Here is a 27,997-nt window from a genome sequence, read left to right on the forward strand (position 1 = left end):
ATCGGACTTACGCATACTGTTTGTACAGGCATCGAGGAAACAACTACTTTTTAAGAATAGGATTTAAGTTGTCTTTTGGTACATAGAATAAAATAAGACATTGTAAAAGTTGGTCTTCCGATGCGCTCTAAGTCAAAAAATGATATGAATGCGGGAAACCCCCCTAGAAAGTTGCAAATTGCCCGATGATGCAACTTTACGGTCATTTAATGAAATATCCATTGTAATGAACAAACAGGTTTTTGGCAAATAAGAGTATTTATATGTTATAGATTTAAGATTTGTATTCAAAAACTCAGTTTTAAGCATTTTTTTTTAATTTTGAAAACGGTCACAGTTAGGTCGAAACAGGCCAATAAGCGCCATACCTCTTTCCCATACTGGTGGTGTTGGACATCTTGAATTCGCTGGTTTGTCAGATCAGCACATACCTAATTCAAAATTGTATTATATTTATCACATCACTAATTATGTCCCTTTGCTTTTTCATTCTTAAGGTTACCTAACAGTTTTCCCCTGGTGGTTATACATCTAATTGCGTCAGTTTATGATAGAAGACATAATTCCTCTATGGTGGAAGGGAGGGACCAGAAAGGGCAAATAGTCTAAGAGAACATCCCTGTTAAGTTGTTCTTCATCTGTACGGCTAACTTGATCAAAATGTTTTCAAACTTGTTCGTGAGCATTACTTGGCTGTTGTTGTTTTTTTTTTTTTTTTTTTACTTGAGTTTCTCTCAAAATACTCTGCAAGCTCCCAAGGGGGAGGGACGAGACCAAAAGGGAGATTCTTCCATTCAAATGAACACTTTGTAGCTATGGTCCCAAATCATGAGATGTGGTGACCTAAAATGAAATGGTCTCTATTTGTCTGTCTATTTTCAACTCAATCACTTGCCGGAAAGTCTACCAATTTTGTTTGAATGAATGATCTTTACCTTCATTAAAGGGCACAGGGGCCATACATGCAAACATTTTGAAAATCTTCTACTCAATAACCCAGAGGCCAAGTGACCTGATATTGGGCCTGAAGTATGCTGTGGTAAAATGATACAAGGATTGTTACAATGAATTACCTTGACATACAGTCACAGGAGTCAAACATGCTAAAATATTAAAACACTTTTTCCTCAATAGCCAGGAGGTCCAGAGAAGAAGGTCATTGATAGAGGCCCATAGGGCGTCTTGTTTGGTTGCTACATAATACCTTAGTTCCTCTTTCAGACCTCCAGGTTAATGGTCAATGTCACTATTTCTATAAATTGAAAATCAGTTGAAATACAATATATTATGATTTCAGATGAACTGAATGCGCTTATCAGAAGTTATCAAGTTCTACCTTGTGCCTGCTTTCCGGGATAACTTGTAAGGGCCCGATGGTCAAGATCATTGTTACTATAGAAAGTATTTGCTTACTACATGTAGCTTCAGACTTGAAAGTCAAAGGTCAAAGATAATGTTATTATAAATAGAAAAAATATCATGAACATTACTTTGTATTTGGTTCTATGCACTCAGACTTTGTCAAGTGCTTTATCGAAGAAAGACTTTATTTTCCCCGAATAAAAAAGTATAAAACTCATTCTATCTTATATAGATTGTGTTATTCTTCAATAAACACGGGGGTTAGATACGGTAGCTTATTTAAATATTAAATACTTATCACCGGTAAGCGTAATAATTAAATAAATATTTATATAATAATCCGAATTTGTATGTTAATGACCGTAGCGACTAGACAACAACTGTTCTGAATACATAATGACAACATTAAATGATCTGACCATACGGGAACATTGTACGATGTTTACTTGCCGAAATATACGCAATTTAATTCCAATCCAAACCGCCTTGCAGCTTCAGGTTGCCATCTTTGTTAAAATCAAAGCATCTGTGCGTTTGGAAGAGTAAGTACTGCAAAGCTTCTAAATGATCTTGTGATACAAATTTTAAGATTATAATAGAAACGAAATATGGATTTTGAAATAATTTCATTTAAATTACTAATGCTTTATGTTAGCGAATAGTAGCAATTATCTAAAATGAACTTGAACGTTGTACTCAATACTGATCACGATGCTTTTATTTAGACGTTTTCCATTTCTTTCGCTTCATTTCATTTGAAGAATTGTTTTAGATTTCCCAGTAACTTCGCGGGAAATGAATTTGATGACGTAGGAAGCCCACGTGCTATAGAATCAGGCATCTATAGCCGATAAGTGGAGGTTTGGAGTGGATAACACTTCGGTCCATTAGCTGTGTATGGCATTTCGTGGCGTCGGTTATTAGAACGTGACCCAGAAAACACGACGATAATAAAAACAGAAGACCATTGAACATTACCGGATTATTTTCGCAATTTTTGAGACACCATTGTGCTAAATTACAATGGAAAGTAAAACACTGATTTAATTCATAGCTATCGTATCGTAATCTATATGTAGTTGGGCAAGGCTACATTCGTTTTACAGTTTACGGATATGGTCATATAAATAATTCATCTTCTCAACCATAGTCGAATTACTTCACGGGATAGTTCTATCAAGTATATTTGTACTTCTCATGTACAGGGTGCATCTTTGTTTAAAATTGACTGGTCTGCAGGTGTGATCTGGCTACTCTCAGCAGACCCTGACCCCAGGGTCACGTTACTATAGTATCCCTTTGTAAACACTTCATAATAAATGTATCCAGGACTGATTCGTTTGGATAACTACAACTTTCTACCTACTGGAAGAGACGTGTATATGATATACCATATTTACGTGGATGGATACTTATCTATATCTATATAGTGTGAGGTTTAGTTAGTGACTGGTTTAGATTGTGTCCGGTCTATATAGTGTGAAGTTTAGTTATTGACTGGTATAGAGTGTGTCCGGTCTATATAGTGTGAGGTTTAGTTAGTGACTGGTTAAGATTGTGACCGGTCTATATAGTGTGATGTTTAGTTAGTGACTGGTTTAGATTGAGTCCGGTCTATATCGGGTGATGTTTAGTAAGTGACTGGTTTATATTGTGTGCGGTCTATATAGTGTGAGGTTTAGTTAATGACTCGTTTAGATTGAGTCCGGTCTATATAGTGTACGGATTAGTTAGTAAATGGTTTAGAATGTGTCCGGTCTATATAGTGTGAGGTTTAGTTAGTGACTGGTTTATATTGTGTCCGGTCTATATAGTGTGAGGTTTAGTTAGTGACTGGTTTAATGTTTGTCCGCGGTTCCGCACATAACGAATGCAATTTGAAATCCAAATATCCCACATTCATATCGTGTGCTTTTCACGATGGGCACATTCTGGCTGAAGCATAGGGCAATACAACAATAAGAAATTCAATTGCATTCAAAACACGACGGAAAAGTATATTTCCTTCAGTTTGGGCAACATTTGATTCCTAGACTCTTTCCAATTCATTTCTTAGAGCTTAGAGACTCTAACCGAAAACCTCGCCAAAGAGGGTTTAGTACAACTCTAGAACTTCTCCGGAGAGTTTAGTCCATCAGAAGCCAAATTGCTTCTCAGATAACGCGTATATCGATACGAGTACGTAGACAAAAAACGAGAAAGTATATGCTGTAGTTCATTGAGTCAGTCAAGCGTACCAGATGTCGATTACGCACATGCACAGAACGTGAAACTAAACATTTTGTAACGTAGTGAGAATGACCATCTATAGTTTAATTAGATTGAAACAAGTTGGTTTAAAAACCATAAAAAAATCACAGAAATCTGCAATTCAGATAAAAATATTGGTGCCACTTGTACATACATTTCAATATATCCAAAAGGGCTTCGTGTAAGAACGAATTCGTACACGATTTCTTTAAACACATGAATAATGCCGTGTTTGGTAAGACCATGAAGAATATGCGATCTCGAGTCGACATCAAGCTGGTTAATACGGACAAAAAAAAATATGTGGCAAGACATTCGTTACAAAGATTCATCATCATAAACGAGGACTTGATAGTCAAAACAACGGCAAAATCAATTAAGTTTGAACAAACCCGGTAGGACCTGACCATTCTAGATCTGTCGAAATGTATCATGTACGAGGTTTATTACAAGTACTGTAGAACCCAAATACGGGGATGGTATACAATTACTCATGAAATATACTGATATTCTCCTATACCACGTTCAATGTCCAGATGTCTATGACGACATATATTGGGACAGTCACCTGTTCGATCTGTCCAATCATCCCACCGGACATCGCTGTCACGAAAAAAAAACAAAAAAACAACAACAACAAAAGGATACCCGGATATTTTAAGGATGAAACGGAAAGTCAACCCATTACAGAGTGTATGAGACTCCCTGCAAAAATGTACTCGTACGTCCATGTCGTGCATACACAGATAAAAGTAGACCATCTCACCGTCCTATGGAACGGCATGAAAGAAAAACAGATAGCTTAAGGTATCTCAAAATTAACCATCAGAAGTGATTTAAGACGCAACATGTATATAGAGTGTTTCTTCGGAAACAAAATTAAAATGTGCAAAAGGAACTGAATTAGAAGTCATCAACATCAACTCTACGTTTACACGTTAACAAGTTGGGTCTTTGTACCTTCGATGATACGCGTTGGAACTTACCCAATCGGTGCGATACGCTAGCCGACTGTCATTACATAATTTCTACCGTGGGTTGGTATAAAAAACAAACAGAAATGTAGTTTTACAAATATTTATTTTGAATATCGGACAGAAGTCGTCATGAAAAATAATGTAAAACTATGTCTTTTGATATGCTGTATATAGATTCATATGTTGTAAATATGTTGTTTTTTTTAAGGAAAATTAAACTTGATTATACACACATGTATTATTGGATTTTAATTTGAAGCACAGGAATACAAGAAAAAGATATCAAAACTAGAAAATATGAAATCAAAAGTAAGAACAAAAAATGATAATAATCAGTCAACAATAAACAAAATAGAATAAGAAGCAAAACTAAGAAAAAATAAAATGAAAAATAAGTTGTAGACCTCCATCTAACGTCATCAGGCGAAGTTCTAAACGAATGTTTGAAGTATGAGATACATCAATTTAAGGTTACGTAGCTGATATATACATATCATTGTGTGCTTGAAGTATGAGAGATATCATTTAAAGATTACAAGAAATTGTATTTCTGAAGAATGAGAGCTTCATAGTATAGTCTAAAGGAGTTTCAGATTGCTCCTGTATGACGTTTTATCCATTTTGAAGTCAATATTTTATTATTATATAATATTTTTTATAAGATTGTAATACAATTATGCTTTATAAGATTGTATAATGTATTTATTTGTCAATAGAATGTTAATAAAATTATAATGTAGCAAAAATATTTTTTTGTTCTTATTCAATCCACTCTACATTCTGGTATATGATTCTCCATTGACTCCTCATACGTTTGAAAAACGATCTTTACTTTACAATATAATCTTTACGTTCTTCATGTAAAATCACTTTTTATTTTGCCACTCTATCGTGTCTATCAATTGACAAGAAAACGTTCAATATAAATCCTTCTAATTGTATAGTACGGTTATTATAATCTATTAATTCTACATACAAAACAATAGATTCGGCATTATAAGTAAGGTCACGATTACAAGAGTCATTTCTATTATCATAAAAAAACAATACATCAATGTGAACACTTCCCGTGTTAATCTCGTGTAAGTAACACTTAAAGTCCTTACATATCAATTCCATTGTAGAACTTTTGTTCTCATTACCCATTGTGTAAGACTGAATTATGAACAATTTTTTTTGTAGCGGGACCTAGAGGGACCTAGAGGGACCGTGTAGGCCCCCAATATTATATAGCCCCTTCCTACATTGGTAACTCGCTTAAGATTCAATCGCGTTCTTTCACATTCTATTGCCGTATCTATTTGGTACAATTACTACGAACATAATAAAGAAACAAATGGATTATATACATATTAATGTATATAAAAAGGGGATAGGATTCAAAATGTTATCCTTATAAGCGGGTATTAGCCTGCAGTATGTGAAAACGATCTCATGTTATATATATGCTGATTAAACCACGAGTGACAAAGTTGTATACCATAGCACTTTGCGAAATGAATGTCATATAATCTGATGCACAAGGAATAGTAATAACTTTTGATGATTCACATGTTTAAAATTTAGTGGATGGGATATGACTACATCCTGTTGGTGGCAGTATATCTCTATGTATCCTCTTTAAGCTATTTGCGTGTTTATATCGGTACATACTTTTCCCCATCATGCTTTGCTACAATCCTGTTTTGTGTAGTGTATTCACATGCCTGTAAGAGGTGGCCGAGTGCCTCAGTGATAACACACATGTATTTCATCTACGCGGCCTGGGTTCCAGTTCCCGATTGAACGTGAAATGCTATTGGGTCACCTGTCCGAACACGTTTTCCCGGTAATCTGGTTTCCTCTCACAACAAATCCCTCTAGCGTTTCCAGTGATTGAGTTTGTGAGATAAATACAGTTTAAGTTCAACCTGTAACTTCAAGTAAACGGAAATTATACATTTTCTGGAGACATTACTTGAAATTCGGAATTTAATCGGTGTTCTAAAAAAGTAGTCCTCTGTCGTCCGAGTACTGCACTAAACATCAACTATAGGCGAATTGTATCGATATCTCATCAGATTTGCATCACATTTCAATTAATTTTACGATAATTTAAAGTAGGGATGAACCTCAGCTGTCATATTCCATTTTGGCTCGGGGTAGACAAACAGTTTTATAACATGACTATAATATTAACGCTGATTGGTCTAAAAAGTCCGCATAGGTCAAAAATAGTTACGACATTTACCTACATGACTAAACATTTCAACGAGAGGTTAATATTGAAATCCAACAACCCAACAACCCCATCGTTAGCCTCACAGGTTAATTACTAAATCCAAAACACTAACACTATTTACCAGTCAAATGCTAATAAAAATAACTTCGTACAGTAAATATGGCAGACAACTCGACGAGTAAGTAGCGAGAATATTGATTCAAAGGAATGGAAAAATTATAATAATCAAACTCTTAACTACCAGGGAAGCCGCGCAACGGCAACTACTGTCATGAATTGCATTTATATGTAAAACATTCAAAAGCAAGGTTAATATGACCATATATTTCCTACAAAATTTCATCACAGCATTCCAACTTTTGCTTTAAAAAAAGTAAACTATCATATAAAAACAGTTATGAACCTTTTTTCAGGTGAATGCGAGGAACTATTAACCCGAGAAAGATATATATCCATCGACTTCCGCCGCGGGAAACATCACTTTTTCATGTTGATGAAACGTCGCATTCACCTGAAAAATGGTTGATAATTTCATAATATCATATTACCAAGTGGGCCATCAATCCTCAAGAAGTAGGGGCTAGTAATTGAGTTAAGGTATGTGTAAGTGTTAGTTATTGGGTTAGGGTAAGGGTTACTAAACCGTAATTAAAGGGTTAATTATTAGGACAGGATATATACTGAAATTAAATATTCTTAATTAGAGTTTAATATGTATTTTTTACAGTGATTCATTGTTCCATAGTTCGATATCTTAATACCATCAAGTATAAGCAGGCAACATGTCTTAACTTATTCACTGTTACAAACTATACCCGGCTGGTGTAAAGTAAAGTACACTGTTACAAAGTGTAAAGTTAACAATTTATTGTTACAAACCATACCCAGCCGGTGTAAATTAACATTTACGGTTACAAACTATACCCGGTCGGTGTAAAGTTAACCATTCACTGTTACCAAAACAAATTCAGCCGGTGTAAAGTTAACTACTGTTACAAACCACACCCGGCCGGTGTAAAGTTAACTACTGTTACAAACCACACCCGGCCGGTGTAAAGTTAACTACTGTTACAAACCACACCCGGCCGGTGTAAAGTTAACTACTGTTACAAACCACACCCGGCCGGTGTAAAGTTAATTAGACTGTTACAAACTATACCGGCCGGTGTAAAGTTAACTACACTGTTTCAAACTATACCGGCCGGTATAAAGTTAACTACACTGTTTCGAACTATAACCGGTCGGTGTAAAGTTAACCATTGACTGTTCCAACCATACTCGGCCGATGTAAAGTTAACTACACTGTTTCAAACTATACCGGCCGGTGTAAAGTTAATCATTGACTGTTCCAACCATACTCGGCCGATGTAAAGATAACTACACAGTTTCGAACTATAACCGGCTGGTTTAAAGTTAACTATTCATTGTTACAAACCATACTCGTCCGTTGTAAAGTTAACTACACTGTGGGTGCAAACCATACTCAGCCGGTGTAAAGTTAACTACACTGTTACAAACTATACCGGCCGGTGTAAAGTTAACTATCCACTGTTAAATCCATGTTTTATCTTATACAGTGTACTGTTTTCTCGCATTAATAAATAATCATCTTCTTTCTCTATTTCATTTCACACACTTGCATGGAAATCGTATGTTTAGTGTATCATGCAAACAAACTATGATTGGGAATTTGTGGAAATTCTTTAAAGGTCCAGCTAGAACGATAAAATCCATGTTGTCCCGATTCGCGTTATACATTTATGTATTGGTCGAACTGTCTGTAAAGATGTTAAATTTCTAATGTTATAATGGTATTGCGATCCCAGGAGAAATCAAAGATACACAACTCAAGCATTTGTTTATATAATGTCAACGGAAACAGTTTCTTAAAGGTAGAGAGCACAAAAAAATTGCCTTTTGCGACTTTTGCGAAATTTTTCTTTGAGTACATAATGTCAAAATGTTCAACACTGATTTTTTTTCTTTAGAAGATGTCAGCAAATATTTCTTTTTTAACCGCCTTCGCATCTTTTCCCATCTTGTTTAGTTTGTTTGCTATGGCCTCCATTGTGACGCCTTGCTCGATCATATAAGGATGGTCATCCGGTACAACTTGATATTTCTTCTTATCAAAAACAAAATCCGGATATCCATGTATAAGCATCAGGCTACATGTAGGCTCCCCATCAGACGCCATCTCAATGCCGGGTGATCCGGATGCTCCGTGTTGAACCCAGCAATCAAACAGGACACTGTGTTTGTCCCGAATATTGGGGAAACCCCATTCTTGTTTACTTCTCCAATGTGTTTTCATTTCCTTCAAACGCTTTTCCTCTTCATTGCTCTCAAGGATTCGGACATTTGGATCCCATTGCATTGGCTTTCCTTCGGGGTGACCAAGTAATGCAAACGTATTCTCAGGTGAGGCTTTCTTGAAACGTTTGATACCTTCTGGATAGCAAGCTTCTGTGGTGTTATCCTTAACTCGTAACTGTAAAACAGCGAAATCCATTTCTTTATCTCCCCACAATTTATCCTCGAAATAAAACGTTGGGAGGTTATCACTTCCTTTCAAAAAGTTGAACTTGATACAAACATCGTCTGTTTCCAGGAGCGATCTGTCCGGTTCTGAGTGTTCGTCCTTCCCTTTAATGAAAAAATACACGTTCCTAAAACTCAAATCTCTTTAACAGTTTTTAATGTTGTCGGGCCAACAGATTATCTTTGTCTAGATATTTATTGCGATATGACGTCAGTCGTGTTCAATGCCTGTTTGTATGCTTATTTGTCCGGTTGTCACCATCCTGGTTCTCATTTTGAGAATGTTGGTTAACCAGGATTGGCGGGTGTTATCGATAAAACAGAGGACGCTAATTGTCATAGAAATTAGGCCATCTTATAAAAACTTTCTTCTTTGTTGTATTTATAGACCTCCTAATGCAAATGTTGCTTACTGGAATTTTGATAAATCAATTGATACACTAACCAATGTTAACTGTAATTTGATTATTACAGGTGATATAAACCAAGATATGCTTTCTCTTTCTCCTAATACACATCATGCAAGAATCTTAAGTAAATATCAGCTACAAAGTATTATTCAATGTCCTACAAGAATCACTTATACATCAGCAACTGGTATTGACATATTCTATGTTAACAATCCAAACATAGTACAGAGTTCGGAAGTTTTATCACCCCTATGTAGTGGCCACTGTCCTATTGTTATGAATCTATGTTTTAAAGTATTTAAAGAAAACAAATTTCTAAAAGATTTTAAAAAAATTATTGAAGCAAATTGGAATGAAATAAATAGAGGTTTTCTAGCAATTGATTGGAAAACATTAATTGGATATAATGGTAATGTGAATGAGATAAATGGTTTACTTATAAATAAAACAAACTTGCTTACTGAAAAGTATATTCCATGTAAAAGAATAAGAATAAAACCTAATGATAAACCATGGATGACAAATGAAATTAGAACCCAGTTAAGGAAAAAGAATAGATTACATAAAAGAGCTGAACATACCAATAAAGTAAATGATTGGTATGAATTTAGAATATCAAGAAATACTGTAATTGACCTTATTAGAAAAGCTAAAGATAAACATCTTACAAAACGTCTTAACTCTCTTGCAGACAAGACTGTACCACCTAGTAAGTGGTGGAATATTGCTAAGTCTTTATGTGGTCTCTCCAAGAAAAATGAAACTTCTCATCCTCTTAAAGTTGGTAATGATATTTTGATTAATCCATTGGATAAAGCAGAAGCTATCAATAATGTATTTACTTCTATTTCTAATTATGTTGAGGATACTAACAATGTTCATAATTCTAATATGGAGTTACCTCCCCTTAGTCATATCAAACTTGGTACAGTTACAATATCAGATCAAGATATCATTGATCAAGATTAGTTAATTAATGATAGTAAACCTCCTGGACCTGATCATGTTTCTCCTAAAATAATAAAAAATCTTCTACCGTCAAAAATTTTACCTCTCAAATTTCTATTTAACACAACTGTTACTTCTGATACTATTCTAACAGCCTGGAAGTCTGCTAATGTTAAAGCTCTATATAAAGGTAAAGGTGCCATTGATGATCCCAATAATTATAGACCAATTGCCATTACATCTATTTTAAGTAAAATACTAGAAAAAGTAATTTTTAAATATGTCTTTAATTATATAACTAAACATCATATTGTCAGTGAGCACCAATCAGGATTTCAACCTAGAGACTCTACAGTCAATCAATTAATATCAATATATCACGTAATTATGGATAATATAAATAAAGGTAACGATATAAGATTAGTATTTTGTGATATAAGTAAAGCCTTTGACAGAGTCTGGCATTATATAAGTTAAAAAATATATAGCATATCTGGTAATTTGTACAAATGGTTTGAAAGTTATCTTACGGATAGAAAACAAAGAGTTATCTTTGAAGGTTATAGTTCTACATTTAAACATAAATGCACGAGTTCCACAGTGATCGGTACTCGGACCGTTTTTATTCTTACTTTTTATTGATTATATAACTAATGAAATTAATACAAATATAAAATTATTTGCTGATGATACTTCACTCTATGTTATTGTTGATGATGATGTTACAACTCCTACTGCTGAGTTAAATGATGACCTTGAGTCTATTAATAATTGGGCTAAGAAATGGAAAATTGATTTTAATCCTAATTAAACAGTTGCACTAACTGTAAGTAAAAAAAAATAGGGTACATCCTCCCTTATTTTTTATGATCAAGTAATTCAACAAAATTCATTCCATAAACATTTATGACTTATATTTAATTCAAAAGGCACATGGCGGATCATATTAAGGACATTTACAATAAAGCATGTAACAGACTGAATCTTTTGCGTATGATAAAGCATAAGGTGGATAGGAAAACTCTTATGACATTATACTGTTCATTTGTCAGACCTATTTTGGAATATTCAGATTCTATTTGGGATAATTGCACTATTGGTGAATCTAAATTATAAGAATCTGTTCAGGTTGATGCAATGAAAATATTATCACTGGTTTAAGAGGTGGTACTTCTCATTATAAACTGTATAAAGAAACGGGTTTAGAAAAATTAGAATCAATGCGTCATAAGCACAAATTAATTTTAATGTATAAAATCATAAATCACATGACCCCTGACTATCTGTTTAATATCATCGAACCATTTATAAATCATCAGCAAAATACTCATAACCTGCGTAATCATGGATTTTTCAATATACCAAGATCAAGAACCATTATCTATGACAGAAGTTTCTTTCCAAGCACTATGCAGGCATGGAATAATCTTGATCCTTCACTGACAATGGCTGTAAGTCTAAGTTTCTTCAAAACAATCTTAATCGAACTTTAGCAAATCCTAATGATACTATATCTGCTACTCTTAAAAAGTGTATACCTTGTAAAATAAATATTGTCTTGTGACAATTCAGAAATAATGCAAGTGACTTGAACCATCATAAATTTATAGATCACCTTATCCCTGATCCAAGTTGTACATGTGGCTCACCTAGTGAAAATAATGATCATTTCTTTTTTACTTGTCCTAATTTCTCTAATTCTAGGTATTTAATTAATAAAATTTATAACCGTATTGGTTATTCTAATTCAATCATATTAAATTCAGATGACAATACACTATCGGATGGTATTAATGAATTTATCTTAACTAATGTACAACGTTAATAAATAGTAAAAAAAAAAATTATGTTGAATAATTAAAAAAAAATATGATTACAATGATTATACAAGTAGTATTTGCTAAGGCTGAGTACATGAGTACACAGCTTAAGATATGTTGTATGTGAGCGACTGTGTGTGTGTGAGTGTGTGTGTGCCATGTAGGATGTAGGTATGCAAGTCTGTATCATAAAGAGTACATGTTTATAGAATTGAATATAAGTTATCATTCTACTCTGAATGTTTGTGAGATATAATCACTGATGCTTACATTCCTTAATCTATTTTATTTATATATACTTCACTGTCTATGAAATATACTTTATTGGCTGTATTCACTGTACTCTGTATATATGTGGTACCTTTGGAGATTTTGTTTTATAGCAATATAAAATTTGTTGAAATGAAAGGACGCTTGCTCTTCCCGGAGTAAAAGGTCTCCGTGAAAATCTATATATTTTGCCCTGGTTAAATTGAATTTGAGTTGGAATTTTGGTTTCGTTATTATGTTGGTATTATTTGATGTGTTTTGCCAATTAAATAACCTAATTATAACCGATTAGACACCTATTATATACATTAACGATCGTGCTTGTATTATACCTTAATTTGCCAGCATTAGCGTATTAACAACGGACTAGCTTTATTATGAGTGTAAAATAAAAAAGCATAGCATGACTTTACGGAGGTTGTGGAATGCGGGTTATATTTTTAGGAAGTATTTCATAGCATGTGGGGTGTCAAAAGTTATCGAAGCTCAGAAGTATGGTAGCACTTATTTTGTACCCCTTTTAATAATATTTGGCAATGATTTTGGTGAATAACCAAATTCAATTGGTACTTGGCAACATTCTTATACCTATACAATACACATATAATATGATTCTTATAACACAACAAATATATGATATAGCACTAGATGAATACAATATTAAGGGGATTTGTATTTATCCGATTGGATAGTTTGAGTCACGTGGAAATTGTTAACATTTCTATATTCGTGACGCGGAAGAAGATCATTTACACTTTCAGAACATAAATACGTGCACTGTTATGATACAAACTTACACATAAAAATCATTTTCCTGCTATGATACAATAAAGAATATGTTGTATTTTGCTATTTACCAACGTGTTTAAGCACTGTATATTCCTATATTCTATGATTTATTAGTTGTCATTTAATTAATCCAGTGTATTGTCGTTGTTATATTATAAAGTGTGTTGAGCGTTAAAAGATAACATCGTTGTGGTATTTTGTCCGACAATTAACATATAACGATACCCCATTTTTTCTTTAATATGTTGCTAAATTCATGTTGTGATGAAGCTGATCATGGAAACCAGACGTTCATGTTTACCTATACTTTGGTGGTTCATTTTTGTAATGTTTTATATAAAAGCGATATCACTGCAGTGTTGTTTATGAATTGATTTACAAAAAAAATTCCTCTAGCAATTGTATTCAAATACCATTGATAAATTTGGGATCAGCGCCCAAATCCCTGGAATTTAAAGTTAATTGTTTAATTGTTTAGTGTTAAATGTAATTTATTAAATGATGATATTAATGCAAATTAATTGTAATTTATTGCTTAAAAATGACAAAAATAAGGTATTTATTTTCATAATAGCGGAAGTGGTAATTCTTATAATAATGATATTTGCATACGATTTATTTATGGTGGCTTACGTCATCAGCATAAATGAATATATTGCCAATAGCAAAATTATACGTTTTACAGCTTGCACAGCTATACAATTAATTTGTGCTATTTGCAATAGATATATTTATGCTGATTATAAAAGCTGTAAAATAAATATTCCTTGTGCTAATTTAAGTACATTATGCATATCACTTTGTCAGCAAATTATCTATTTATGACAAAATGTTCAACGATAAAACATTTATGTAATATGATAATGCGAATTGTAAATGGTAAATAACAACGAGGTAAAAATGCATTTTAACTGAAGCAATTCAAATTGAAGAATTTGTTAGATATCCATCAGATATTATCCTATACGTACTTGTGATGCCCTCTGCTACATGATAGGCTGTCAATATCTTGTCCTTCCCTACTCTAAATCCGGTACCAGTGCAACAGGGACCTTCAATGAATCCAACAGCATCCATCGCTTTTTTCCAGGTATGCACAATCCTGGCATCGTGGGTGTCATTTATTGGTTTCCTTAGCGCTCCCGCATCTGTCAACATGAGTGATTACGTTAGATTATTACCATTTCAATTGATCAAATTACTTACCTTTTTGTAAACTGTTATCGTGACGAGAATCGGATTTATGATATTATTCTCGTCAGTGATGTATATTACTCATGGTAACAGTTGTTTGCTGGCAGTAACCTGTACGTCACACTTTGAACTTTCAGAATATACGAATATGTCTTCTTGGCATTCTTTGAATTTTTTTTATTGTAAATAGTCCCTGAATTTGTTTTATTATAGGGTTATGGCCTTCCCATTTACACATTGGCATGTTTAACAATTTGTAGACGCCTTCAACACTTTAGGCCGCTAGTATCACTGACAAGACCAAAAATGACGAAAAAGTTATATGACGCAGTTTAATTTGTTTTAACTCGATTGAATCTAGCAATAAAAATGTTTGAAATGACCTAATATCGTGTATGTCTTTTGTACAATTAATAATCGTCTATTATGACCATAGTTGCTGTTTGAATCTCAGACAACTCATACAAGTGCAATAGGGTCACCTGCGTGAGGGATAAAAGTTTCCCGTGTGCTACCGTCTGTAAAATTGACTCCAATTTTTGTAATGAACCCAATTTGTGTTATCTACTACCGAATTTTCGAAAACTAATTTCAATCCAAGGCAATGCTTTATTATGAACTGAAGCTGGTGATTGTTGTAAAAAAAAGGAAGATAATTAACACTCACTTCTTGGTCGTTTCTGTTCCATTTCGTGTTCATCTTCGAATAGAGGGTCCCGACTGGATATTTGTGCTATGTAGGAAAATATATGGAAATATTTTTCTTGTTTGTTGGTTGAAATATCAATGGTGTTTTGAAATAAAAGGAATGTCAACATTTACAGTAAACTAGTCAAATTTTGTGGTAAATTATCTATGTATAATATATATAAGTCAACTTGGAACCTACATTATAGGCATTTTTCAATATCAACATCTTATATACAGGTAACAGTGTGATTTGCATGGTTTTGGTTTCGTTTGCTCGTTTAGATATCCCATATTTGGTGTCAATATTACAAAGCTATGGTAAATACTTAAACATTTTTCTACATCGTCCCAGATAAATAGCGGTGATTCACATGTCATAAAATGCAGAACTGATGAAAAAACTACACTGTAGAAAACAAGCTTAAATAGCAGGTTTAAGTCTTACCTTCAGAAAATAATATTTTTAAAAGTGTAAAAAATGTGTCCTTCTCTCTTTCGGAACTAGACACACCTCGTTATCTGGTAGATTGATCCTGACAAAACTTCAAGATATACCGAATTTATTTTATATGGATTTTGTTAATGTTGGAGCTGAATTTGTACTTCGATTTTAGCAGGGTTTTGATATTGTAAGAGTTCGAAATAATCGTGTTTGACTGCATTAAAAAACACTGATTCGTCCTTTACATTATATTTCTCCATCGGAACAATGGTCACGGGCATGGTTGTCTGTTTTCCATTGAAGACATAGCTTATATATGTTTATGTTTAGTTTTGTGCTTAAATGGTAATGGCATGATATAATTGCAGATGTGACAGATGAAGCTATCACCCATAACGATGAGATTGTCATATCTATCATGAAAAGGATTTGTTTGCAATTGATCGATAGCTCGTTTTAGTTTAGTTTAGTTTTGTTTTTGCTCTTTTCGGAAAGTGATATTGTTACTATTTTACTTTTGCTTAGAGTGGACTAGAGCTAGTAATGCTCACTTTTCTTAGGCTTTGGTCCAGCTCTGCTGTCTTCACCTTCAGTATGACAGCCTTGGGAGTATCCAGCGTCTCCTGAAATACATTGATTGTTAGAATAACAGTGACAAATGAAAGTGACAGTGAAACACAATCCTACATTTCGATGTCGCCAATGTTCACCAATAGTATGCCGTGAGTTAAATTGTGTCAAATAATCACAACAATAATTGATGAAGTTTAATTCTGTGAAATTAAATATGTTTCGGTGTCAACCAAGGAACCTACCAGTTACCTAGTTACCTTAATATGAAAAAAAGGGTTGTTTACAAATTTTACCCATGTGACTGAATATTTATCAACATAACTTCTTTAAATCACAAAATTTTTTTTTTTTTTTTTTATGGGTTTGAGAAGAAAATCGTTTGGAAAAAAATTGCATAAAAAAATGCAAAAAAAGGAAAGATTTCCGTAAGAATGTACAGCACGTTTCGCTGTTCAAGTACCTACATACTCTTATATATTCCATAAGTATTAATTCTGGGTAATGAGTCACTCTAGGACGATTTATGGAGCGAGCGTGCTTCGGTATTCGAACTCCGCATTGTTTTATGAATCGATATACTGATGTCATGGATCGTTATTTATCAAAACAGTTATTTACTTATGATTTCCAAAGGCATGTGGTATTGAGTGGAACGTTTTCGGTTGCGGATACAATTTTGCTTTGTTTGCATTGATTGTATAGGTCTGTTGAACCGACAAAGTGAAAATAGAAATTGTATGAACATAATGCTGTTTTTCGTACAGACATAATGCTGTTTTTCGTACAGACATAATGCTGTTTTTCGTACAGGTACCTCGTATCGATTGTTTTAAAATATATGATCACATTAAACACAAGAACACACTGAAAACCACAGAATGAAACTTTTGTAATGCCGACACAACGCGGTAAACATTGTGACGTCACAGGAATGTACAAGCTGCCACATAGTACAACAATGTATGCTCTACATTTATACACTAATAAGCAATAGGCGTAGTACGGGCAGCAACATTTACTCACATGCGTTGAAACCGAAAGGACGCAAAACTATTAATTCAGCTATCTTTCTCTTTAGAGAGCGAGTTAGAAAGGTTAACATGTTGTAACAAGTTAACCGGTCAATATTTCTGTTAAGAAACTAATCCAGTAATATTTGTACCATGGATTGATGTATAGAGAATGCATGGTCGGTGTCTTAAAATATAGGCTGTATTTTGGCGTGGGTAAAGAAAGACAAAGTTTGCGAGCCTTGGCGAGCAACTTTTGTCTTTCTGCCCCGAGCCAAAAATACAGCTTATATTTTAAGACGCTGACCATTTATTCTATTTATCCTGCAACAGTTATGAACTATAATCATTTTGAAGTGAAACGGTTTCAACAATGATCCAATATGTTCGCCTTTTAAACGTTGTTTCACTTTGAAATAGGTCAATCGAATTGACGCACGTGCTAAATTTCCAAAATAAGGCAGTTTTCCGTCACTGTCGTATACAGCAAAAATGTATATGTTGGGTGTGTTCTAACAATGCGGTGACAGTTGCAGGATAAAAACGTGTTATGATGCAGTCTCTGATTAACTTTTTACATGTGTACGCTAAACGCTGAATTTTTTTACATGACGTCATAGTGACGTCAAGATAATCTATGTAAAAAAAATTTTTTCGCATTTACAGTTCATGCAGAGAGTGGAAAGAATGTAATCCCATTATATTCTTGGAAATATATTAAACAGTATAGGTACCTACTTTTCTTCCGTATCATTTTTGTGTAGTGGTCAATTATTTTCTTGGCCTCAACGTCTTGGTCATTAAGAATTTTCGAAATCCGCTCGTAATCTCCGTAATCTATCACGCCGTTTGCCTTCAATTCGCTGAATAACTTCTCCATACTGGTAACCTTATCTCTCTGATCATTGGTTAGTAATCTTCTTGATACTGCTTGATCAAGAATTGTATTCAATTGTGTCCTCGAAAATATTTCCCTCAATTTCTTTATCATATCTCCATGCAAATCTAGGACCTCACTTGATATCCCTGCCATCTTCTACCTTTTGTATCCTTTACAAAATAAACATGATGTGAGCATTACTGCTATATAAGTATATGCGGGAAATACCCCGTCAAGAGCGATAGATCATTGCAAAGGAATATTACGACAATGCAAAATTACCGACATCTGAAATACACAACACATCATATCACCGCCTTTTCGTCTACAGTTTACAAATATCAAGCAAAGATATATCGTTAAATTTATCAAGGACCACCCCACTATTTTATTATGTCTGATTTGTTTTTTCATTAGAAATTCATACCGAGGTATTTGTAGAGAGATTGTTAACAAGTAGGACTGAGGTAAATCATTCAATTTCGGTTGAAGCGCTCTTTTTATTAGTTCATCTATCCAGTGTATCAGGTTATAGAAGGCAAACATGATGTGCATGTTTTGATGATGTCAATAGTAAACATCTATATTTTGCAAATTTACATTTTTAGACATCGTTCGCAACATTCCTGAATAGATTTTGTCCACAATTAACATATGCTACAATCAGTAAAAATAATGTTTTAAACGACAATGCATTTTATTGCAGGCCAGAGGTTGCTTAAAGCTGACAGTGCAAGTTAAAAAGCATCCAATTGAAATAAAAAAAAAAATACATGTACAGATTTCCAAAAATCGTTTCCGAGACATTCCCCAGTTATAGTAGTGTCGTATCTAAGGACGGGCAGACATTTTTCTTTTTTGTTATGCGTGGATACAACCAAGCCGCCGCTGCTATAAAAAGAACGTGCTTCGTCACACTCGCATTCACTCTAACCTCAGGTGTTCACGGTGACGCACCTGTATCTTCTACACTATATCTGTACACCACGTGACCTACAACTGTATTCGCGAACGACACCAAACAGAAGCACTTACCTGTAACTTGAACAGAAAGATGGTCAGTGTCTCTCAATTATCTTTCAAATCTTGTTGAAAATAAAGTCTCCAAATAAATGCTTGAAAATGCATAACGAATTAATCCCAAATACTCTATCCATCTTCTCACGTGTTTTTCTTGGGTGCAGCCATTTTCATAACAAGTAAACAGTCCGAGGAGTTCCGATTTTTACTCGTATCCTACACTAGCACTCCTCGGATGTTTTCCTATTGTCTACACTACACTAGGGCTGTTGTGCGGTTTTATCACGTTTTAATTGCGTTATGGCACGTGCACAAATAATACATTTGTACGAAGACACGGAAAATATTTCGATGGAAACTATGGATATAATGATGTAACAGTTGTAAAGTTGTTCTTGCTGCATATCACACTGGAAAGACTCCGGTAGGAATTTACTCATATTTACTCTGTTTATAATTTCATTAGGTACATGTTTTGTTGGGGCCCAAATAGTTTGTGTTGTCAATACTTTCTTTTCTTTCTTTTATTGTAAAATAAAATATATATGTATATATATAAAGTTACCTCTTCAAAATCCATATTCAAGTTCCGTAATGTGAACAAAAACTCATTTGCGTTTGTATTGAGAACGTATACTATGTATAATGGAGAGATGTGTCGCTATGCGCATGTATCGATAGACTGATACTTGTCTCTTTGATTGATTGATTGATGGGGATTAACGTCCATGTTCCGGTTATAACCGAGCCTAGGACACGATACTTGTCTCAATGAACGCACGCGCTTTTATAGCGGCTCGTATCTACGCATAACAAAAACAAAAATGTCTTCCCGTCCTTAGATACGACACACCCATAATTGGGGGATGTCTCGGAAACGATTTTTGGAAATCTGTACATGTACTATTTTTTTAAATCTCAATTGGATGCTTTTTAACTTGCACTGTCAGCTTTAACTTCGATACATAGACAAATCATTCCACTGGACAGCCATAGCAGCTAGCTATTGGTCACTACCGCCATACGTGACCCCAAAACAATCAAATCACTGACACAGCATAACACAAACACCCAGGACTTACACTTTAGGACGATGTAACGTTGAAGCAACACATTCTTAATAGATATGAAAAGCTTACAGTATATTAAACATCCTTCGCTATATTCGAAATAAAGTTGATCGTAAGTTGTTAATATTTTTTTTTTACATCATTCAATAGACCAATTCTAGAATATGCAGACATTACATGGGATAATCAGACTCAACAGTTTAAAGAAATTGTAGAATGCATCCAATAAGATACAGCTTGAATTATAACAGGACTTAGATCTGGAAAATTTCTCAATATACTTTATAATGAACTTGGCTGGGAAACACTGTCTGTAAGAGGAGACCAATACAAACAAACAATGGGGTGAATGCATTAAATAAGTAACCCTCACCACCGTATTTTCAAGATGTCCTAAATATTTTATTAACAATCAAAACAACAACTCTTATTCCCTCAGACAAACGAGAATATTCAATCCACCGATATGCATAACTAATAATCGTTTTGACAGTTTCCATCCTCTAATATGATAATGATCTCTTTAACTCCCCAACTCTTTTAACTTTTAAATGCCAGCTAAATAAAGATGTCATTGTTGAAATTGAATCAACACAATTAAAAAAATGGATAGGGCTTAAATATTTCTTTGTCAAATTAAAAATCATTATAATATATTAAATTTTGACTTTTTAAATGATTATCTAACAATCTTTCTTGTGCCTGGTCTTTTGAATAGGAAACCGTCTCATATTCTTCCCTTGAGTATCCAATGTATGACCACATCATTATAAAGAGAAACACGTTGTTTATCCATTTGTCTGAAAGGTACTAGCAATATTTCATTGAGTATTGATTATAAATACCACCTAAAAAAATCATTGACACATGTACCTACCCTCTCTGACTCTTTTGTTATGTAGGGTAGGTGGGTTTGCAACACTAAAAGTTAAAATTTAAAATATATTTCAGAATTCAAGGCTAGGAGGTACTTAGTTAATGTCATATGTTTACCCACAGAAAAGTATAATTTCGTACCTGTTACCTGTTTTAAAGTTTCTACTTATTCTGGCTGTAAAGGAACCAACCACTTTAGTTTATTAGGAAGAGTTGGTAGGCTTTCGTGGATACAAGAGTGTTCCATTTTCAAAAGAAACAGGTAAAACCACAGCTACTCTCGTAAACACCCTGGTGTTTGTACAAACTATTTCAATAACAAGTATAATAGTTTATAGAATTGTGGTCATGGTCCTTAAGCGTCTTTCGTTGAGCATATTTGTTTAGTACGTTGTTCAGTCGTTTTTGTTTTACAGCATTCATTTTATAAATTGAAAGGCTGCCTATCACTGCGCCATCAAAACGTTCTTTTATAAGAACGCCGATGTGGCACAGCGTTATAAGCTGCATGTATTTCTGGCTAGGCGAGTGGTTGCCGTAGATCGTGAGTTCGAGGCCCGATTTGAGAACGAGTCATAAAGTTGTCTTCCTGCGTCAATTGTGTTAATATGTTATATATACTGGACAAAATAAGTTAAGGATCATAAAATATTATCATAATATGTTTGAGATGTAAAGAATATGTTCCCCTTAAGTACACCCGTAGTTTCGCCTATGTATGTCCACGTTGGTTTCAGTGTTGTATGCACGTGCATCATGAGGGTATGCTGTTCTGGTCTGGTGAACAGTGCTGGTGTCTAAAACGGACTGAACAACCACTACAGGTGAATGTGTTAAGTTTAGTTTGCGATACTTTTTAACTTAAATATCTTAATATATACTAATCAATCATGCGTAGACATTTAAATGATATTGAAGCCGCGCGAGGAATAGGACTCCTTCAAGCAGGTCAAAATCAGAGAAATGTGGCTGCCCAGCTTAATGTTTCACAAAGTGTGATAAGTAGGCTATGGAATCGGTATCAACAGACAAATAGTGTCCAACAACGACCCAGATCTGGACCCGCCGTGCGACCAATTTTGACACGAGTCCATCGACAAACGAGACATCAATGGGCCTCTCAACATTTCAACTGGCAGTTGCGGCACTGGAGATCTGTTCTTTTCACAGACGAGTCTAGACTTTGTGTAGACTTTCATGACGGCAGGAGGAGGATATGGAGGTTGCAGGGTGAGCGCTATGCAGACTGCTGCGTTACCCAACAAGACCGCTTTGGAGGTGGATCAGTAATGGTTTGGGCTGGAATAAGTATTGACTACAATACCGACCTCTATGTGGTCGATAATGGATCTTTGACAGCAATTCGTTACAGGGACGAAATTCTACATCCTATAGTAAGACCTATTGCAGGAGTTGTCGGCCATGACTTCATTCTGATTGATGACAATGCTCGTCCTCACCATGCTCGTGTTGTAAACGACTATCTTCAAAGGGAGACAATTGTTCGCATGGACTGGCCAAGTCGTTCTCCCGACCTGAATCCTATTGAACACTCTTGGGACATCCTGCAACGCCGGGTTTCAGCTCGACCTAATCTTCCACAGAACCGACAAGAGCTCGTGACAGCTCTGCAAGAGAAATGGCAACGTACCCCACAGATCAACCATCAACGATTAATCAGGAGCATGCGCTGACGTTGCATGGCAGTTATGAATGTCAACGGAGGTCATACTGTCTATTGAGCCTTCGATGACAGTTCACGAACTTTTTTTCGATCAAGTGTTTGACATGCTCCATTCGTTTTCACACTTTAATTTAGAGGGTGCTGGTCCTTAGAGTTATCTGCTCTTGACGCTTATGAATAAACACGAAAATGTTATGTGTAATCATTGACTCCACTGATTTTCCTGTCTTGATAATACAAAACATTATTAAATTCAGTTATATTTCTTAAACTGTGTTGATTGAATTTCATGATCCTTAACTTAACCTGTGTCTTGATAAAGGGGCATATTGCCTCGAAAATTCGACAATTTACTTGTCTGTACTGTCGTTATTACTACTTGACATATATATATTTCTAGTAATACGCATACAGCATTTGTTTGTTAGGATCCAGTACCTATATTGGTTTATATCGTCGTTATTACTTGCTAGACCCCATCTATCACACGAAGTAATACGCATCATAATCTAGGCTACCTATATTGTGATCCGGTGTATCCAATCCGTTACTTTTGTTTAAGTATATTTTGTTGTCTGTCTGTGTACCTGTATTTTCCCAATATCACCGTTCTTTGTCCAGTTTAAACTTGTTTACAAAAAGCCACTGTTACGACAACAATGCATTGTATAAAGCAACTATCGGCCGATCGAGGGGGATCGTTTTTACAACATTACGATATTTATTGTTGTTTATACCTACTATATTTGTGTAACTGTTCCATGTTCTATGTCTATATGTGATCGTATGTAATTTACCTGTGTCTTGATAAAGGGGCAGATATACAATTGAGTGTAAGCTAACCTTTACACCCTAGTGCACTCCTAGTGCACTACGTTTAAACTAGTAGTGCACTTCATTTAAACTACAGGTAAACTAGTAGTGCATTACATCCAATCAGGTGTGACAAAAAATCCCCCTATACAGGTAATGGACAGTGCCACTAGACACCTGTGTTAGATATCTGTAGTTGTTACATATACAGACCTGTGTAAATAGACTACTTTTTATCTATCATCCTGACTTTACTAGGTATATTTAAATGTTGATAAAATTTTATCTAATGTTAACTCAAAATGTAATTGGCCGCGGTTCTTATATGATATATTACACAAGAGGATTTAAAAATCGATCAATTGGATTTGTAGTGGGTTTTATCATCATTAATTTTTTAAAAAGATTTCATTAAAGTGTAAATCAATCTTCCTGATTTCAAAATTTTGATGCTTTTCATTTTTTTTAGATGTAATAAATATACATCCTTAGATTTTGATAACTGTTTGTAGATTTATTTCTCAATTATATTGTATATGTACTTATATTTTAACATTTATAACATTTATTTTCTCAGACAAAACTATTTTTAAATTCAATGTATTGTTACTTCACTTAACTCTGTTAATTCAACCATGGAATCATTTCATAGTACATAATCAAGAATCAAGAATCAGAAGTTTCGTATATTCTCATTTATGTTTTGTAAGAGACATATAATATTTATACAACAAGTTATGTACATGTACCTGTATGTATAATTGGTACTACCAGGACATGCCTGTTGTCATGGCCACTTGGGTCCAGGGCCCAAACACCACCTCACCACCATCTTATGGACCTCCATAACACCTTACCTATATTTATGTATCAGATGAGGATCAGTCTTAAGGTGTGCCTGTTTAACACCTGGCTATATTTTTGTCAGGTTCACAATTACACCCCCCCCCCCCCCCCCGCCCCCAAGGTCCATTTATAGCATGCTATGCCAGGCTCCTTTGACTAACCTACCTGTAATTAGCATCTTACACTACCCATATATAATATCTATTTGTGGATGTTTTTAAAAACTGTATAGATTTTTTTTCTCGAATCATCAAAAAATAATTAATTTTTATATACACTTTTCTTCACAATAAAGTTATTCAATAAATATAGTTGATATGCTGATTTTCTTTAATTACAAGAAGAGGTAAAATCGCCATCACTTATACATTTTTAGGTAAAGAACAATTAATCATTTTCTTAATGCAATAGGGAAACACTTCAATGCTGATCAAAATGTATCCCAAGATTTTGTTTTTAAACAATATTGCAAAAAACATGTTAGCGTGAACTGTAAAAAAAACTTTGGCTTAAGGTCCACATGATCCACATGTGTATATAATATATTTGTTAGCAGGTAACTTTATAGAAGAACATTATGAAATTACAAATACGAGTGTTGTATAATTCAAGTGTTGTATGACAAGAACAGCTCCAGATACAGGAACATGTATGTGTGTTATATAAACTTAAAACTGCTGCCCTCCCCCTCCCCAAGTTTGCTAGTATATGTATTTCATAACAAAAATGACATTAATTTTTCCCTCAGGCCATTATCTCATTCTGTGTTACCTGTCACTGATACGTGTACCTGGAATCAGATCCAATAGGTTAGATCTTCAAAGTATTAGATACCTGCACACGGGTACATGTACAGAAATTTCAACAATTTCAGTAAAAATTTCATGGAAGATGTATTACAAGTAACATATACCTTCTATAAACTTAAAGTTTCGAAATGAAGAACTGTTATGATCACTTAATAATATAGGTTTTGCCTGATACTTCATCCTGTTGACTTTGATAATCTTTGTCACTAAAATTTGTTGAAAAGAAAATGTAAACTGGGTGTAAACTGTTCATAACTATTTGCACACAACTGTAGTAATTACAACTGAAGATATCTATCGTATATATGCTATTAGCTAATAAGTGTAAGTACAGGAAAAAGGCTTAAAATAGAAGTATAAAATCATAGTCCCAGAACAACTCGTCTGTTTAGTTATTTATTTATTTATTTATTTATTTTTATTTTTTGTCATGATATTATTTTCAATATTTCTGTATTCACAGAGATAAATATATACATGTATGGAGATTTTTTTCATGAATCATATTTCAAATTTTTAAGCCATATTATATGTCTATAAGTTTAACCCTATCACGAGATAAAGCCGTCGTCACCCAATAAATCTTGGGATAAATAATAGGATGCATTACAATGCTAACATATAGTATACAGCAACTTCGCAAACTAAATAACATTAGTTTACCTAATAATATTCATCCGTACAATACCTACAGCCAAACGTTAGCAAGATGAGGTCGCTTATCAAAGCCCAACGTTATAGAGACCAACCAAACAATTGTTTTCCCATAGACTTTAGTGTTAACGTTTTGGAGTATTTCATTCAAATTCTTGAATTCAATATGACAATTTTTGTTTTTAACAAAAGTTTAGGGTCTGATATAACACATAATAAAATAAAAAGTTGGGTCCTTCAACTCAAATTTTCTTCAGGGTAGCCATTTTGAAAATGGGTGAATTTCGCAGTTAAAATTCTCAAAAATCTTAAATGTTTACCTATTAATTATTATTACCTGAACTTTTGGGAAAAAAATCAATCGGACTTACGAAATTAATATCAACATTTCTTATTGATAGTTACCTATCAGGCTACATATCTATTTTCTCGCTTCATAACATACTGACCAATCAGTGGCTGCCAGACATTTTATCCTTGGCTCAACTTTCTATACACAGGGGCTGTTTCAAAAATCTATTTTTTTTCAATTGGTTGGTTGTTCCCTATAGGGCCCTTTAAATAAGGTTATGGGAAAGACAACGATAAACCAATGTAGGTTGAGTCAGCAAACATGTCTACCCCATACAAGCTTTTGTACTTGGATAGAACGGCATATACTACAGTAGTCTAGCTACAAAAGAAAAAGGTTAGTTCCAGTTAAAAAACAATGTAGTAAAGCAGAGGTTTGAATATTAAACCTACCTTGATCTGTTTACAAACCTCAATCAAGTTTGAATTACACCTCCTCTACTTCCTGGTCGCTTTCCACGAATCACTGTCGTAAATGCGATAAGTTATCCATGACCTACTTTCTTAAAACACTGAAAATTTCCACGTAATTGATCTAAATATTGAAAGATATAATGTCTGGCGTGATCTTTTATTTTTAAACAAATCATGCGAATAATCATACTAAAATACGACATTGTCTGAAAGAAGAAAATTTACAAAGATTGACGTATTGGTATTGTTCTGGTTATATAACGGACCATTGACTGTGAAAGACATCGATCGCTGTATCTGAGTACATTGGGGACTACGTAAACATTCCCAATCCATTGTGCACATATTACAATATTTACATTTGGTGTGGCAATGCCCTTATATATTACTAGTAAATCCCTACCAAAAGCAGCTTCATCTATGAGAGTATAACTGAAGTTGCCCTGTAAACAAAGATGGCCGCCATACATTGTAAAGTCACATTGACATGAGATTTTAATATTAATATTTTAGATTCATTAATAGAACGTAAATATAAGCGATAAACTGCCTAGATGCGGCAGACCTACTGGTATAACTGCCACATGTGTCACAGACAAACAATCATGGTGCGCTAGCGCGCACCATTCAGTTTGTCTGTGACACATGTGGCAGTTATACCAGTAGGTCTGCCGCATCTAGGCAGTTTATTGCTTAAATACACACAAATACATATTTATAACATGTGTACAATTCGCATTTATGTAATGTAGATTAACATTTCTATCTAGGTATACATATCTTGACATTGTGATCCTATCAAGATATTAGACCAACAGTCACTGCTCCATTGAAACATTCTTTTTTAAGAACGTGGATGTGGTGCAATGGTGTAAGCTGCATGCATTTTCTGGCTAAGCGACTGAGTGCCGTTGATCGTGAGTTCGAAGCACGGTTAGGAAACGAGTCATAAAGTTGTCTTCCTTGGTCATTTGTGTTACTATGTTATATATCTAATCATTAGCACAATATATCATATGCACTATGTGTTGTTGATCTGAAGGTAAAGATTTAAATTTCGCGTCAATTCAATTCAATTTTTAT

The 27,997-nt window shown here is 34.2% G+C and overlaps 1 protein-coding gene across 1 annotated transcript; it reads right to left on the bottom strand.

The window, feature by feature from the left end:
* Positions 1 to 4,673: 4,673 nt before the first annotated feature.
* On the bottom strand, positions 4,674 to 26,995 carry LOC117341085. Its single transcript, XM_033902917.1, has 6 exons — positions 26,894 to 26,995; positions 18,236 to 18,547; positions 16,466 to 16,537; positions 15,450 to 15,515; positions 14,560 to 14,736; positions 4,674 to 9,456 (listed from the first exon to the last, which is right to left on the bottom strand). Exons 2-6 carry the CDS (start codon positions 18,528 to 18,530, stop codon positions 8,795 to 8,797), a joined length of 1,272 nt encoding a protein of 423 aa, XP_033758808.1. The 5' UTR covers positions 18,531 to 18,547; positions 26,894 to 26,995; the 3' UTR covers positions 4,674 to 8,794.
* Positions 26,996 to 27,997: the final 1,002 nt, after the last annotated feature.

This window comes from Pecten maximus, chromosome 13, assembly GCF_902652985.1.
Source record: "Pecten maximus chromosome 13, xPecMax1.1, whole genome shotgun sequence".
Classification (NCBI taxonomy): Eukaryota; Metazoa; Mollusca; class Bivalvia; order Pectinida; family Pectinidae; genus Pecten; species Pecten maximus.

What these genes read in the sequence shown, in the direction of transcription:
- LOC117341085 (XM_033902917.1), bottom strand. Translation starts at nt 18,530, where the DNA reads ATGGCAGGGATATCAAGTGAGGTCCTAGATTTGCATGGAGATATGATA. An exon ending in AAAAATGATACGGAAGAAAA is followed by an intron (nt 16,538 to 18,235) that starts GTAGGTACCTAT and finishes AATGTATTTCAG; the next exon opens with GAGACGCTGGATACTCCCAA. An exon ending in TGTAGCAGAGGGCATCACAA is followed by an intron (nt 9,457 to 14,559) that starts GTACGTATAGGA and finishes TTTTCATTAAAG; the next exon opens with GGAAGGACGAACACTCAGAA.